General features: G+C 42.3%; 1 protein-coding gene and 1 pseudogene across 1 annotated transcript; one reads left to right on the top strand and one right to left on the bottom strand.

Annotated features, from left to right (window-relative positions):
* The first annotated feature begins 5,585 nt into the window (after positions 1 to 5,585).
* On the top strand, positions 5,586 to 6,888 carry LOC132099221 (uncharacterized). Its single transcript, XM_059505660.1, has 3 exons — positions 5,586 to 5,910; positions 6,000 to 6,316; positions 6,512 to 6,888. The coding sequence occupies exons 1-3, from the start codon at positions 5,666 to 5,668 to the stop codon at positions 6,862 to 6,864; spliced, it is 915 nt and encodes a 304-aa protein (XP_059361643.1). The 5' UTR covers positions 5,586 to 5,665; the 3' UTR covers positions 6,865 to 6,888.
* An 8,760-nt stretch (positions 6,889 to 15,648) lies between these two features.
* Positions 15,649 to 15,765, bottom strand: LOC132099303 (5S ribosomal RNA; annotated as a pseudogene).
* Positions 15,766 to 16,078: the final 313 nt, after the last annotated feature.

Raw genomic sequence — 16,078 nt, 5'->3', positions numbered from 1 at the left:
GAGATTTGGCAGGGCGGAAGTGGACCTCTTCGCGTCCCACGAAAACGCTCGCTGCCCCGCGTTCTTTTCCAAGAACGAAAGCGCGCTGTCACGGAGATGGCCGTGCTGCCCACTTTATGCTTTCCCCCCCGTCTCCCTCCTTCCGCAGGTGATAGAACGGGTGAGAGAAACAAGATGTTCAATACTGCTTGTAGCACCATTTTGGAAGAACCAACCATGGTTTCCATTTTGATGCAGTTAGCAGACACTGCCCCGTGGCCAGTGCCGTTGAGGAGGGATCTCCTCTCGCAGGCCGGGGGCTCGATTTGGCACCCTTAACCGGAGTTGTGATCCCTCCATGTGTGGGCGCTCAACGGTTACCCGCTGATCTCTCAGTGGGAGTGCTAAATACCATCACTCAGGCTAGAGCTCTGTCGACACAACAGCTGTATGCCTCGAAGTGGACGGTGTTCTCCAGCTGGTGCACAGCTCAGGGATGTTCACCCCTTAGTTGTGAGGTGACGGAGGTTCTCTCCTTCCTACAGGAGCTGTTGGATAAGGGCAGAGCCCCATCCACGCTCAAAGTTTACGTGGCGGCTATCGCAGCGTTTTCTGAGACAGCGCTCGGTCAGTCAATAGGAAGGAACGATTTGATCATAAGCTTCCTTAGAGGAGCTAGGAGGCTGAATCCTCCCAGACCTCCGTCAGTCCCTGTTTGGGACCTCGCGACGGTTTTGGAGGCCATGAATGGTTCCCCTTTCGAGCCTATCCAAACGATTAGCCTCCAGCATCTGTCGTTCAAGACAGTGTTCTTGTTGGCTCTCGCTTCAGTGAAGTGTGTGGTTGACCTGCACGCGCTCTCGGTGAGCCAGTCGTGCTTGGAGTTTGGGCCTAATGACTCAAGGGTCATACTCAAACCTAGGCACGGTTATGTGCCGAAATCCTTCAACACGCCGTTTCGGGCTCAGGTTATTGCCCTGTCTGCCCTGTCGGTGTCAGGAGAGGATGGAGACTCGAGTCTTCTTTGCCCTGTTAGGGCTTTAACCCTTTAGAACCTAAAGCTAAAATTGGCCGTTTTCACTCATTTTGGTTCTTTGAGTATAAAATTATAATATAATGTGGTATCTTCAAGTGTAAGGTGTCATTTTTTTTCAGAAAAGTATAGGCTTTCAGGAAACTACAGTTATTGTACATTATTTTGTGTAATGAGTTAGTAAATAGAATTTTAATAGACAAAAAATTAAAAACGGGAAGAAATTGTACTGGTTTTTATTTAGAAAAATCTGAAAACTCATGATCGAAAGAATCTAATGCCTCAATCTTGAAAAAGGAACTATAATACATATATACAAGTCTTTTTGAGACACTGGCTTGCACAGTTTTCACTCGGGAGCCATTTGTTTTACTCCAGTTCTCCAGGCGTTTTTGGATCCTTCAATCCAGTCATTTAAATGTGGTGCTCTCTGAAGCAGTTCCTGTCTAACTGCAAGCATAGTCCCACATCACATTCCTGGCACTTCCATTGATTGCTCCTTTTGCATCGTATGCAACTCTGTGAAAGGTCTTGAGTATCACTCACAGGAACAGGCAGATGATCGCATCTCTCTCGAGCTGCCATCCCGGGGAACACCTGTGAGCGGAGCAGCTAGCAGCTCCTGAAAGTTTTGCCGTGTCATGAGCTTATCATGGTGGATGGCACACAGCTCTTTGTGTAAAATGAAGCTGTTGGCAGAGGTGGAAAGAGTACAAAAATATTCTACTCAAGTAAAAGTACCATTACATTAATGAAATTTTACTTAAGTACAAGTAAAAGTACCAGTCTAAAAATCTACTCAAGTAAAAGTAAAAAGTAGCTCATTTAAAATTTACTCAGAGTAAAAATTACTTAGTTACATTTTAACAGTGGGAGGGAGTCAAAAATGGGACAGGCCAAGAGTGTCAAACTCAGTTCGTGGAGGGCCACAGTCCTGCACAGTTTAGATATAACCCTAATTAAACACACCTGATCCAGCTAATCTAATCATTTAGGTTTATTTGAAAACTACATGATATGTGTGCTGGAGCAGGGTTAGAACTAAACTCTGCAGGGCTACGGCCCTCCAGGAACTGAGTTTGACACCCCTGGGATAGGTCTATTAATCTCAAACTACAACCCGAATTCTGGAAAAGTTGGGACGTTTTTTAAATTTTAATAAAATGAAAACTAAAGGAATTTCAAATCACATGAGCCAATATTTTATTCACAATAGAACATAGATAACGTAGCAAATGTTTAAACTGAGACATTTTACACTTTTATCCACTTAGCTCATTTAAAATGTAATGCCTGCTACAGGTCTCAAAAAAGTTGGCACGGGGGCAACAAATGGCTAAAAAAGCAAGCAGTTTTGAAAAGATTCAGCTGGGAGAACATCTAGTGATTAATTAAGTTAATTGATATCAGGTCTGTAACATGATTAGCTAAAAAAGCTTTGTCTTAGAGAAGCAGAGTCTCTCAGAAGTAAAGATGGGCAGAGGCTCTCCAATCTGTGAAAGACTGCGTAAAAAAATTGTGAAAAACTTTAAAAACAATGTTCCTCAACGTCAAATTGCAAAGGCTTTGCAAATCTCATCATCTACAGTGCATAACATCATCAAAAGATTCAGAGAAACTGGAGAAATCTCTGTGCGTAAGGGACAAGGCCGGAGACCTTTATTGGATGCCCGTGGTCTTCGGGCTCTCAGACGACACTGCATCACTCATCGGCATGATTGTGTCAATGACATTACTAAATGGGCCCAGGAATACTTTCAGAAACCGCTGTCGGTAAACACAATCCGCCGTGCCATCAGCAGATGCCAACTAAAGCTCTATCATGCAAAAAGGAAGCCATATGTGAACATGGTCCAGAAGCGCCGTCGTGTCCTGTGGGCTAAGGCTCATTTAAAATGGACTATTTCAAAGTGGAATAGTGTTTTATGGTCAGACGAGTCCAAATTTGACATTCTTGTTGGAAATCACGGACGCCGTGTCCTCCGGGCTAAAGAGGAGGGAGACCTTCCAGCATGTTATCAGCGTTCAGTTCAAAAGCCAGCATCTCTGATGGTATGGGGGTGCATAAGTGCATACGGTATGGGCAGCTTGCATGTTTTGGAAGGCTCTGTGAATGCTGAAAGGTATATAAAGGTTTTAGAGCAACATATGCTTCCCTCCAAACAACGTCTATTTCAGGGAAGGCCTTGTTTATTTCAGCAGGACAATGCAAAACCACATACTGCAGCTATAACAACAGCATGGCTTCGTCGTAGAAGAGTCCGGGTGCTAACCTGGCCTGCCTGCAGTCCAGATCTTTCACCTATAGAGAACATTTGGCGCATCATTAAACGAAAAATACGTCAAAGACGACCACGAACTCTTCAGCAGCTGGAAATTTATATAAGGCAAGAATGGGACCAAATTCCAACAGCAAAACTCCAGCAACTCATATCCTCAATGCCCAGACGTCTTCAAACTGTTTTGAAAAGAAAAGGAGATGCTACACCATGGTAAACATGCCCCGTCCCAACTATTTTGAGACCTGTAGCAGAAATCAAAATTGAAATGAGCTCATTTTGTGCATAAAATTGAAACTTTCTCAGTTTAAACATTTGCTATGTTATCTATGTTCTATTGTGAATAAAATATTGGCTCATGTGATTTGAAAGTCTTTTAGTTTTCATTTTATTAAAATTTAAAAAACGTCCCAACTTTTCCGGAATTCGGGTTGTATTTGGACCGAGAAAAAAGCCCGGTTTCTGGAGATCCATTCATCCTCGCACATCCTTCACCTGTGAAGGTGTATTTTAGTGTTATCAAATAAAGTATATCTTTGGCGTTATGGACATGGAAATTCGAGACACTGAATTAATTGAAAATTCCGAAGAAATACCGGATGATGAGTGCCCATGGCCGCACCTGGAGGAGCTGTTCACATACAGAGGAAGGAAAGGAGACAGCGTGCAAATGCAATGCAAACTTTGTTTGCCATCTGCAGTGATTTCAGCTTACAAGACTTCAGCCTCTAATCTCAAAAAACACATTATGGTAAGAAGACTTATAACTATATTTATGTGATAGTTGTTTTCGTTTTTAATGTTGGGTAGACCTCACGATAATTTGACTAAAAACATCACTTGAAACATGAGCTTCAGCGTTATAGGTGACGAGCACATAGACCGTGAAAAAAGATTTAGCATTGTAAAGTGGCGCTCAAAGTTAAATTTTATGTCATTGTCAACACATTGTTTTATTCATATTGAATCCGTGTTTTAAGCTTATAATGAAGGGTCTAATAATGACTCTTTCATAAAAAGTCTCTTGCCGCGACCCACTGCTTCAGCGTTACCTAGGTGACGAGCACATAGACCGTAAAAAAAAAGATTTAGCATTGTAAAGTGGTGCTCAAAGTTAAATTTTATGTTATTGTCAACAAATTGTTTAATTCATTTTGAATCCGTGTTTTATGCTTATAATAAACGGTCTAATAATGACTCTTTAATAAAAACAGTCTCTTGCCGCGACCCACTTGCGTAACAGTGTAACTGCACTGATTGATAGCCTGTCTAGATTGCGCATGTGTCCGTGCTAAATGCTGATAACTTTTGAAATAATAGTAGGGTACTTTTGGAAAGCTTGCTTGTCCAGTCAGATTTTTTTAAATGTAAAAAAAATATTTAAAAACAATTGTTTATAATAAAAAAAAAAACCAACAAGCTTATTTCTGTTGCATCATAATTCATTAATAATAATAATAATAATAGACCATTTTTATAACTTGATTCCCATAAAAAATTAAATGAAGAAATGATATGAAGTAATTTAATTTCCTTTGTATACTTCCTTTATCTTTTCAGAGGAAACATCCATCAAAGATTGATCAGTACGATGACATTGTGACAGCAGCAGCATGTAGTCAACGTAAGACCACAGCCACACCAAACAAGCTCTCATCAAGTAAGCAAGCCAAGTTACCAGATGTGATGTTAGAAGCTGCAAGCAAACGTGTCCCTCAAACAACTGTTGACAAGCTAATCATCAATTTTATATGTGAAAGTGTACAGCCATTTACAGTGGTAGAACAGCCAGCTTTCAAAGAATTAATTACCACACTGCAACCTCAAGCCAAAGTCATCTCCAGATCCACCGTCCGTACCAGAATCTGTGATGCTGCTGACGACATGAAGAAGACTTTGATTGCAGAATTGGGTAAAGCCAAATTTGTTGCAACCACCACAGATTGTTGGTCAGCTCATCAGAAAAGTTACCTTGGTGTAACTTGCCACTGGATTAATGAGGAGACCTTAGAAAGAAGATCTGCAGCACTAGCATGCAAAAGATTAAGGGGGTCTCACACATTTGACGTGATTGCTGGTGCTCTTGATGATGTCCATTGTCAATACAAGATTAGAGATAAAGTAGTAAGGACCACAACCGATAGTGGATCCAACTTCCTCAAAGCTTTCCATGTGTTTGGAATGCAGAAAGATGCAGAGGTAGATGACGATGAAGAAGACATGGATGCTCTTGACGCAAGTGACCATATTGAGTATCATGATGCAAGTACAATCCTTGATGAAGACTCTGGAATATCAACTACCCCCTCATCAACGATGTGCATGTCACTTGCTAAATCTTGTGGCAACAACTGATGCTTCCCTTGCAGAGGCCATGAATGACACCTACAAGAGGCTTTTTCGTGCAACATTTGCAAAATGCCAGGCCATTTGGAACAAAACTGGGCGATCTCATTTGGCTAGTGAAGTGGTAGAGGACAAGTGTGGGCTACAGATCATTCATCCCAATGCAACACGTTGGAATTCCACCTGTCTTGCCACTGAAAGAATTATACGCATCATTGATGAGAAAGGTGAAGATTCCATTAGGGGTGTATGTGACGAACTCAAGGTGAAAATGTGAGTAATATTAGTTACCATGTATGCAGTCTTTCCCTATAGTCATGATGTGGCTTAGTTGTTTGTTATAAACATGTTTTATCTTCCAGGTTGAGTCCTGCAGAAGTTGCATTCCTCCGGGAATATAGCATCACGATGAAGCCACTGATGAAAGCTTCAAACATCCTCCAGTCCGAGTCCAGTGTTTACATGGGATGGCTGCTGCCAGTAATCCACCAGCTTCTATCCAAACTCAACAGACTAGAGATATCAAGCAAGACCTGCACACCGCTCATCAGAGCCCTGCAAAATGGCCTGCATAAGCGTTTTGGACAGATGATGGAGGATCCAGAATTGGCGGCTGCTGCAGTCCTCTTACCCAAGTTCAAGACCTCCTGGACTGACAGAGCAGATGTTATAGAAGCTGGTAATTTCAAATTTATATGATCTCATTTGTGTCTATAACTGCACACCTGTATAAGCATGCATACTTTTATAACATATCTGTCATGGCAGGCCTAAAATGTTGTTATTAAAGTATCATTTGTTGTGATATAGATAATTTAAGTGTGGGTTTACAAAAATTCTCCCATAAATTTAAGTAATTGTTTTCAAATTACAGCCTTGACATACTTGAAACAACATCTTGAAACTTCAAAGAATGAGGGTGAACTTCAAAGAGAGTCATCTGATGATGATGATTTCTTCTCCAGACCACTCTCCAAAATGTTGCAAAGTCCATTTGAGCTTGATGGTTACCTTGCATGTGCCTCGGACAACATGGAGCTACTTCATTCCTTCCCAGCAATCAAGAAGCTGTCTCTGAAGTTAAACACAGCTCTGCCTGCCTCTGCTGCATGTGAACGGCTTTTTAGCTGTGCAGGTCTACTTTTCACATCCAAACGAAGCCGGATAGACTCTGTGAACTTTGAAAATCAGCTTCTGCTGAAACTGAACAAAAGGTTCAGAAAGTGAAATGTCCTAGAGTTTTTAAGGCCTTTGCCCTCAAAACACATTACTGGGCTTATACGTGTTTATTTGTATAAAACACAAATTGCTTGTGTTTAATCCATTCATATTTCTGATTTGATTCAATGGATTTGATGTTTATTCAATAAATATCACCGGCTAAAAAGTAATTAGTACTCGAGTAGTTTTTGAGAGGGGTACTTTGTACTTTTACTTAAGTAGATTTTTAACACCAGTACTTTTACTTGTAATTGAGTATTATTTTAGCAACTACTTGTACTTGTACTTGAGTACAAATTTTCAGTACTCTTTCCACCTCTGAGGATCGGTGACATAAAGTGTTGAATCTTCATTTTGTGGGTGTGTACTGGTAAAGCACTGGCGAGTTCAGGGAGCCAGTGCTAAGAGAAGCATCCTATTTATTTTTTACTGGTTTTCAGTAACAGGGGCAATTGCATTTTACTGTAACAGGCTAGGGCACAATCGTGTAATGACCAGAATTAAACAACTTAATCCCTCGACTGTATTTTTACAAGAATGTCATATATCTTCAAATGACACAACACCAAAACAAAGACGATGGAAAGGCCACATTTATTCAGCTTTATTTTCTTCTAACTCTAGGGGGTTATGATCTTAATACACAAGTAAATTCCATTTCAAATATACAAGGTTGTACAGGACACAGCAAGACGTTACATAGCAATTAAAGGATCCATTTTTAATGAAAACATTATTTTGGCAAATGTATATGGCTCTTATACAGATTGTCCAAGTTTTTTATATTTCTTTTACTGTTAATTATTTCTTTTACTGTCTTCTTTATCAGGAAAATTAATAATTGCTGGAGACTTAAATTCCACGTTATCTCCTAGCCTTGAACGCTCAACAGGAACAGATACAACACACATACAGTCTAGAATAAAGATATGGAACTATATAAGAGAACTTAATTTGTGTGACCCACGGAGAAGGTTATACCATAAAAGAACATATTCATGCTGCTCTACAGTGATGAAGGGTCATTCTCGTATTGATTTCTAATTTCTAATGACCTTTTTCCAAGAGTATCAATTTGTCAGTATGATACTATTGTCATTTCGGATCATGGACCAGTGTCTTTAGTTTACAAATCAATAAGTGACATGAAAGAAACAGTGATTTGAAAAAGTGATTTTATCAAATTTATTGGAGAATAGATAGATCTTTTTTTCAAAGAGAATAAAAATGAAACGTTAGCTACTATAATGTAGGAAGCATTCAAGGCATATATCTGAGGTCAGATAATTTGTTTTATAAGCTCAAAAATTAATAAAATTAAATTGAAATTAGATTTATTGGCAAAATAAAGTAATATTGCAGAGGGAAAGACTTATTTAGACACTTCAAATACAATACATCATGAACTTCTCAAACTTAGGGCTCAATATAACACTCTCTCCATAACAAAAGCTGAAAACAGTTTAATAAGATTGAAACAATCTTTCTACGAACATGGAGAAAAAGCAGGGAAATTATTAGCATGGCAGATAACAAAACTGGACACAGAAAAAGCCATTAAACAGTGGAATACAGTTAGTATTCAAACATTGAATGGAGTAATAACATATTATCCTTTAGAGATAAATAATGCTTTTATTTTGTTTTATAAAGATTTATATCAATCTGAATCAGCACATTTTACTGAAGAACTGTTACGATCGGAACCCAGCGAAACACAGGAGACGAGAGATCCAAACGCAGTGTGGTTTTAATGGGTAATCCAACAAGCCGGGGTCAAAACCAGAAATCAATCCAAAACAAACAACAGGGATAGGAACAGGAAACTCGGAAGGCAAGGAAAACTAGGTGATGGAATGAAAGGACTCCATGAAAACAAACAGAAAAAGACCGGTTAATATAGGCAGGGTAATGACTATCAAGTGAAGACACCTGAGTGCAATTAACAGGAGTGCAATTACTGTGATGAAGGGACAAGGCTTTGAGGGAATTGTAGTGCCTACGGTGAGGTGCCTATGGGGAAGTGAGACCACTAGTGGAGACTCAGGGAAACAGAGACCAGACAGCGTGACATTACCCCCTCCTCCACGGAGCAGCTACCAGATGCTCCACCCGAACACAAGAAGAGACCAAGGAACACAGAGACCAGGAGGGAGGTGAAGCGGCGGAGGACCAGGGGGAGGACTGAGGGCCAGGTAAAATGGGGAAACAGAGACAAGTGAAAAAAACAAAAACAAGGAGCCTAGGAGGAAGGTGGACCGGCGGAGGATCAGGGGGAGGGACGGAGGGCCAGGTCCATAGAGGGAAACAGAGAGAAGAAGTGCAAAAAACAAAAACAAAACAACAACAAAACACAAGTTCAGGAAGGAACATAATGTTCAGTGGCCCAGGGCCGAACCGACAGGGCAGAAATCCAGAGAGGAGCAAGGTGGAATTGGAGCCATGCGGTCGAGACAGAAGCCCACGAGGGCAGCGCAGAAGACCACCGCATCCGTGCGGTCGAGACAGAAACCTACCAGGGCGGCTCAGAAGACCACCGCATCCGTGCGGTCGAGACAGAAGCCCACCAGGGCGGCACAGAAGACCCCCACAGCCTAGCAGTCGAGACAGAAGCCCATCCGGGCGGCGCAGAAGACCACCACAGTGGGATCGATGACACAGGTGAGCAAGTCTGGTTAGGCAAGTCTGAAACAGAGAACATGAACAAGTTAAGGGTGGCCTCCGTGGCCATGACAGGATCAGTCGAGCGCTCAGAGAGTTCGGCTGAGACGTGATGAGGCTCTGGAAGTTCCGCAGAGACGTGGGGAGGCTCTGGTAGTTCAGCAGAGATGTGGGGAGGCTCTGGTAATTCCGTGGTGTTTAGACTGGATTCATCAATGCTGACTTGACTCTGCTCATGAAGATCATTGGTGACATGACTCTGCTCATGAAGATCAATGGTGACTTGCCTTTTCCCTTGAAGATAGTCGGTGAATTGCCCATGAAGATCAATGGTGACTTGCCCTTGTCCATGAATATCCATGGTGACTTGCCTTTGGCCATGAATATCAATGGTGACTTGCCTTTGTCCATGAATATCCATGGTGACTTGCCTTTGGCCATGAATATCAATGGTGACTTGCCTTGACTCTGGAGGGTCAACGGTGACCTGACCTGACTCTGGAGGGTCAACTGTGGCTGTCATCTTGTGCAGAGGCGCTGGACAAGCGGCCATCTTGTGCCATGACTCTGGGCCGGCGGCCGTCTTGGGCAGTGGCGCTGGGCTGGCGGTCCTCCTGTTTGTAGACCCCGGTCTAGAATCGTCCATCTCACCGGGAGAGACAGGTGTGGCTAGGGTATTCCACGGAGACCGATGTTTTTGGTAGAACACAAACTCCCAGAAATTAAAAGCGTCCAACTGGTCCATTTCCCTTCGAGGCACCGGTTCATCCAGACCGGTGTTGAAAATGTCCTTTAGGGCCACATCATTGTATCCCATACCATCCGCCAGGGTCCAGAACACATGTGCCATAGCACCCACCTCATTCCCCTCTTGGCGGAGGGTGGTTAATTTTATACATTTCGCCCTCTGCTCCACCATACTGGCTGGGGAACGGGAATGAAGTCCCACACCGCTGGATCTCGACATGGATGGAGTCCTTCTGTTACAATCGGAACCCAGGGAAACACAGGAGACGAGAGATCCAAACGCACTGTGGTTTTAATGGGTAATCCAAATCAGAATCCAACAAGCAGGGGTCAAAACCAGAAATCAATCCAAAACAAACAACAGGGATAGGAACAGGAACAGGAAACTCGGAAGACGAGGAAACTCGGAAAGGCGAGGAAACTGGGTGACGGAATGAATGGACTCCATGAAAACAAACAGAAAAAGACCGGTTAATATAGGCAGGGTAATGACTATCAAGTGAAGACACCTGAGTGCAATTAACAAGAGTGCAATTACTGTGATGAAGGGACAAGGCTTTGTGGGAATTGTAGTGCCTACGGTGAGGTGCCTTTGGGGAAGTGAGACCACTAGTGGAGACTCAGGGAAACAGACCAGACAGCGTGACAAGACCAGGCTTGGTTTCTCAGTGATCTCCAGTTTCCACTTATTTCAGAAGAAGATCAAAATTATTTAGACCGTATATTTGAAGAAAGTGAAGTCATGGACTCTATATCAAAGCTGAAGAATGGTAAATCAGCTGGCCCTGACGGTCTGCCAATTGACATATATAAGCTTTTTAAAAATAAATTGGTTGGCCCCCTGAAGGAAATATATGCCGAATCATTTCAAAATGGTTATTTGCCACCAACTCTGAGAAATGCCTTAATTTAATTTTGAAACCTGACAAGTCTCCTACCAAATGTGTCATACAGACCAATCTCTCTACTTAATACAGATGTAAAGATCATTGCTAAAATCTTGGTGTCAACATTAGAAAAATGCCTTCCATATGTAATAGGTTTAGACCAAAATGGATTTATTAAAAATGGTCAGGCTACTCATAATAGTAGGCGTGTTTTAAACATGACACATGTACCCTTGTAAGTGTTTGACAGGGTAGAGTGGCTGTATATGAATGAAGTATTGGCTCGTTTTGGAGATTCATTTCTACGATGGGTCAATATTTTATATTTTAAACCAATAGCAGATGTTAGGACTGATAATACAATATCAAGACCTTTTAATATATATGGGGCACACGTCAAGGATGCCTACTGTCGCCATTGTTTTTTTTTTTCTAGCGTTAGAGCATTTAGCAATTGCAGTCAGAAGTAACTCTATCATCAAGCGCATTCAAATTTAAGATTGTGATCACTGAATTGCACTATGTGCAGATGACACTATTCTTTTTCTAACAAGGCTTGAGAGATCCATTCCAGTACTGCTCCAACTGGTTGATAGATTTGTAAAGTTTTCTGGCTTTAAAACAAGACCAAATCATCAATACTCTTTTTAAATACCCAATAAAAACATCAACCACCGGTCGGGCATCCATTTGTAAATGCAATTAATCAGATCAGATCAGGAGAGAATGACTACCGGTCTGTAGTTATCTAGAAGTTTTCTGAAGCAGTGGGCTTACCAGAGGCTGCTTAAATGCTGAGGGAAATGTTCCAGAGTAAAGAGAGGTGTTGATAATGTGAGTAAGTGAAGGTATGACTGAAGAAGAAATCACCTGAAGCAGGTGAGTGGGGATCGGATCAAGTGGACAAGTAGTAGGATGATTGGACAGGAGAAGTTTGGAAACGTTCATCTCTGAGAGTGGAGAGAAGGAGGAGAGAGAGTGTGCGTTGTGAAGTTATCCTCAATCTGCGGTGTGAAGAATTGGTCACTGATGGTTCTTGTCTTATTTGTGATGAAAACTGCAAAGTCATCAGCTGGATGGAGAAGTAGGAGGAGGAGTTTTATTGTGGTAGTATGATGTTTTGCAGTTAAGACACTTGTAGAGAAGGAAGAGAGGAGAGACTGATACAAACTGAGGTCTGTAGAGTTTCTTGATTTATGCCATTTCATCTGAAGCCCTGAGTTAAGAGCGATGTTCAAGGAAAACATCAGACAGCCAAGGGGCAGATTGGGTGGTGCATGCTGGTCTAGACGACAGTGGGCAAATGTTGTCCAAGCAAGAGGTTAAAGTGGAGCAAAGAGTGTCAGTAGCACTGTTCGTGTCCAGAGCTGAAAACTGAGAGAGTGAAGGAATTGGGGATGAAACCACAGAGGATAGGCGAGATGGAGAGTGAGCGTAGGTTTAGTTGAAAGCTGACCTGGGTTGGGAGGTTGCCCACCAATCCCATAGTTATTTAACCAATTTTGGTGCTTTTGGTAGTGTGGGCAAGTGCCAAATCCTGCTGGAAAATGAAATCAGCATCTTCAAAAAGATGGTCAGCAAAAGGAAGTATGAAGTGCTTCAAAATGTCCTGGTAAACTTTGGATTTTCAAAAAACACAATGGACCCAACACTAGCAGATGACATTACATCCCAAATCATCACAGACTATGGAAATGTCATTGAACCTCAAGCAACTTGGGCTGGAAGCTTCTCCAACCTTCCTCCAGACTCTAGGACCTTGGTTTCCAAATGAAATACAAAACCTGCGCTCATCTGAAAAGAGGACTTTGGACCACTGGGCAACAGTCCAGTTCTTCTCTTTAGCCCAGGTAAGACGCCTCTGATGTTGGCTGTGGTTCAGGAGTGGCTTAACAAGAGGAATACGAAAACCACAGAGGATAGGCGAGATGGAGAGTGAGCGTAGGTTCAGTTGAAAGGTGACCTGCGTTGGGAGTGTGTGCCACTTCAAGAGTAAGTCTAGGTTAGCAGTATTGAGGAAGTGGTCTGAGGTGTGCAGTGGAGCAACTGAAGTGTTGTCCACGGAGCAAAAGCACATGTAGATGAAGTCTAGTTGGTTGCCTGATTTGTGAGTACCTGTAGTAGACACTTGCTTGAGATCAAATGAGGCGAGCAGAGTGTTGAAGTCAGTAGCCTGTGGTTTATCTAGGTGGATGTTGAAGTACCAGAGGAGTACCACCCTCAGGAAAGTTTGATAGCAACACATCAAACTCCTCCAAGAAGTTTCCCAATTGACCTGGGGGACGATAAATGATCACAAACTGGATTTTAACAGGGTGGGTTACAGTAATAGCATGAGATTCAAATGAACTTTTACCTGTAGGAGATGGTTAAATAAATCAAACTTCCATTCTTTTAAGATGAGGAGACCAGTACCCTCTACCCCTCCCAGTCGTACAAGGGTTGTGGGAACAATTGAAATTAGTGGAGAGGGCTGCAGGAGTCGCAGTATCTTTAGGTTTGATCCAAGTCTCAGTTAGGGCCATGATGATGAGACCAGAATGACTAGCAATAGAAGAAATGAAATCTGCTTTGTTAACAGCAGACTTGCATTTCCGGAGCCCAACTGGCATAGAGAATGAAGTAGTAGAGGTCAGAGGGACAGGCCATAGATGTTTGGGATAGGCCTGCCTTGGACGTACAGTGCTCAGTGTTTGTAGTCATAGCAGAGATCTGAAAGCACATAGTGAGTACAAGTGACCTAAATAAGTATTTGAGAACAAGCTATTCAAAAACTAAAGAAAGGAGAGAAAAGCAATACTCAAGTGCCCTGTCGGTGTCCTTGCTCAGTGAAGTCATGCAGGTAGGGTCTATGGTCTTTACACTTGTCTGGCTTCACACAAGGAGACTTTAATCTCAATCTCAATTTTATCTCAATCTCAACAAATAAGAATGCTTCATAAGATCAATAAAAAACATGTTTAGTGAATTATTGGCCTTCTGGAAAGTATGTTCATTTACTGTACATGTACTCAATACTTGGTAGGGGCTCCTTTTGCTTTAACTACTGCCTCAATTCGGCGTGGCATGGAGGTGATCAGTTTGTGGCACTGCTGAGGTTTCTTTGACAGTGTCCTTCAGCTCATCTGCATTGTTTGGTTGCTTGTTTCTCGTCTTCCGCTTGACAATAGCTCATAGATTCTCTCTGAGGTTCGGGTCTGGTGAGTTTGCTGGCCAGTCAAGCCCACCAATACCATAGTTATTTAACCAATTTTGGTGCTTTTGGTAGTGTGGGCAGGTGCCAAATCCTGCTGGAAAATGAAATCAGCATCTTCAAAAAGATGGTCAGCAAAAGGAAGTATGAAGTGCTTCAAAATGTCCTGGTAAACAGGTGCAGCGACTTTGGATTTTCAAAAAACACAATGGACCCAACACTAGCAGATGACATTACACCCCAAATCATCACAGACTATAGAAATGTCATTGAACTTCAAGCAACTTGGGCTGGAAGCTTCTCCAACCTTCCTCCAGACTCTAGGACCTTGGTTTCCAAATGAAATACAAAACATGCGCTCATCTGAAAAGAGGACTTTGGACCACTGGGCAACAGTCCAGTTCTTCTCTTTAGCCCAGGTAAGACGCCTCTGATGTTGGCTGTGGTTCAGGAGTGGCTTAACAAGAGGAATATGAAAACTCTAGCCAAATTCCTTGTGAAGTTCACTCAAATTCTTGAATAGATTTTGCTTGACAGTCCTCATAAGGCTGAGGTTCTCTCGGTTGGTTGTACATCTTTTTCTTCCACACTTTTTCCTTATACTCAACCTTCTGTTAATATGCTTGGATACAGCACTCTGTGAACAGCCAGCTTCTTTGGCAATGAATATTTGTGACTTACACTCCTTGTGATTGAGGATTGTATTCTGGACAACTGTCAGATCAGCAGTCTTCCCCATGATTGTGTAGCCTAGTGAACCAAACTGAGAGACCATTTTGAAGGCTCAGGAAACCTTTGCAGGGGTTTTGAGTTGATTAGTTGTTTGGCATGTCATCATAATAATAATAATAATAATAATTCATTACATTTATATAGCGCTTTTCTAGGCACTCAAAGCGCTTACATTGTCAGGGTATCTCCTCATCCACCACCAGTGTGCAACATCCACCTGGATGATGCGACGGCAGCCATAGTGCGCCAGAACGCCCACCACACACCAGCTTACTGGTGGAGAGGAGACAGAGTGATGAAGCCAATCAGCAGATATGGGGATTGTTAGGAGGCCATGATGGTCAGAGGCCAATGGGCGAATTTAGCCAGGATGCCGAGGTCACACCTCTACTCTTTTCGAAAGACTTCCTGGGATTTTTTTAATGACCACAGAGAGTCAGGACCTCGGTTTAACATCTCATCCGAAGGACGGTGCTTGTTGACAGTATAGTGTCCCCATCACTACACTGGGGCGCTAGGACCCACACAGACCACCGGGTGAGCACCCCCTACTGGCCTCACTAGCACCTCTTCCAGCAGCAACCTAGTTTTCTCAGGAGGTCCCCCATCCAGGTACTGACCAGGCTCAGCCCTGCTTAGCTTCAGTGGGAAACCGGTCTTGGGCTCCAGGGTGATATGGCTGCCGGATCATATTCTAATTTGTTGAGAATTCGTGGGCGTTTGTTAAATGTGAGCCAAAATCATCACAATTAAAAGAACCAAAAACTCAAAACTACTTCAGTCTGTGCATTGGATTGGATTTATTTAATACACAAGTTTCACAATTTGAGCTGAATTACTGAAATAAATGAACTTTTCCACAACATTCTAATTTATTGAGATGCACCTGTATTTGTGTTATGGTTAGATTTCTATGGAAGATTTCCATACTCTCAGATGCCGAATCCATTTTGTCAACCAGTAAAACCTGTCAACAGCAAGTCTTGGCTGGTAACCAAAG

This window comes from Carassius carassius, chromosome 22 (genome assembly GCF_963082965.1).
Source record: "Carassius carassius chromosome 22, fCarCar2.1, whole genome shotgun sequence".
In the NCBI taxonomy this organism is placed as follows: Eukaryota; Metazoa; Chordata; class Actinopteri; order Cypriniformes; family Cyprinidae; genus Carassius; species Carassius carassius.
The sequence above is the reverse complement of the archived record's forward strand: the minus strand, read 5'-3'. Positions and strand labels throughout refer to the sequence as shown.

Coding starts and splice junctions, on each gene's coding strand:
- LOC132099221 (XM_059505660.1), top strand. CDS start 5,666: ATGAATGACACCTACAAGAGGCTTTTTCGTGCAACATTTGCAAAATGC. Junction 5,911..5,999: donor GACGAACTCAAGGTGAAAAT/GTGAGTAATATT, acceptor TTTATCTTCCAG/GTTGAGTCCTGCAGAAGTTG. Junction 6,317..6,511: donor AGCAGATGTTATAGAAGCTG/GTAATTTCAAAT, acceptor TTCAAATTACAG/CCTTGACATACTTGAAACAA.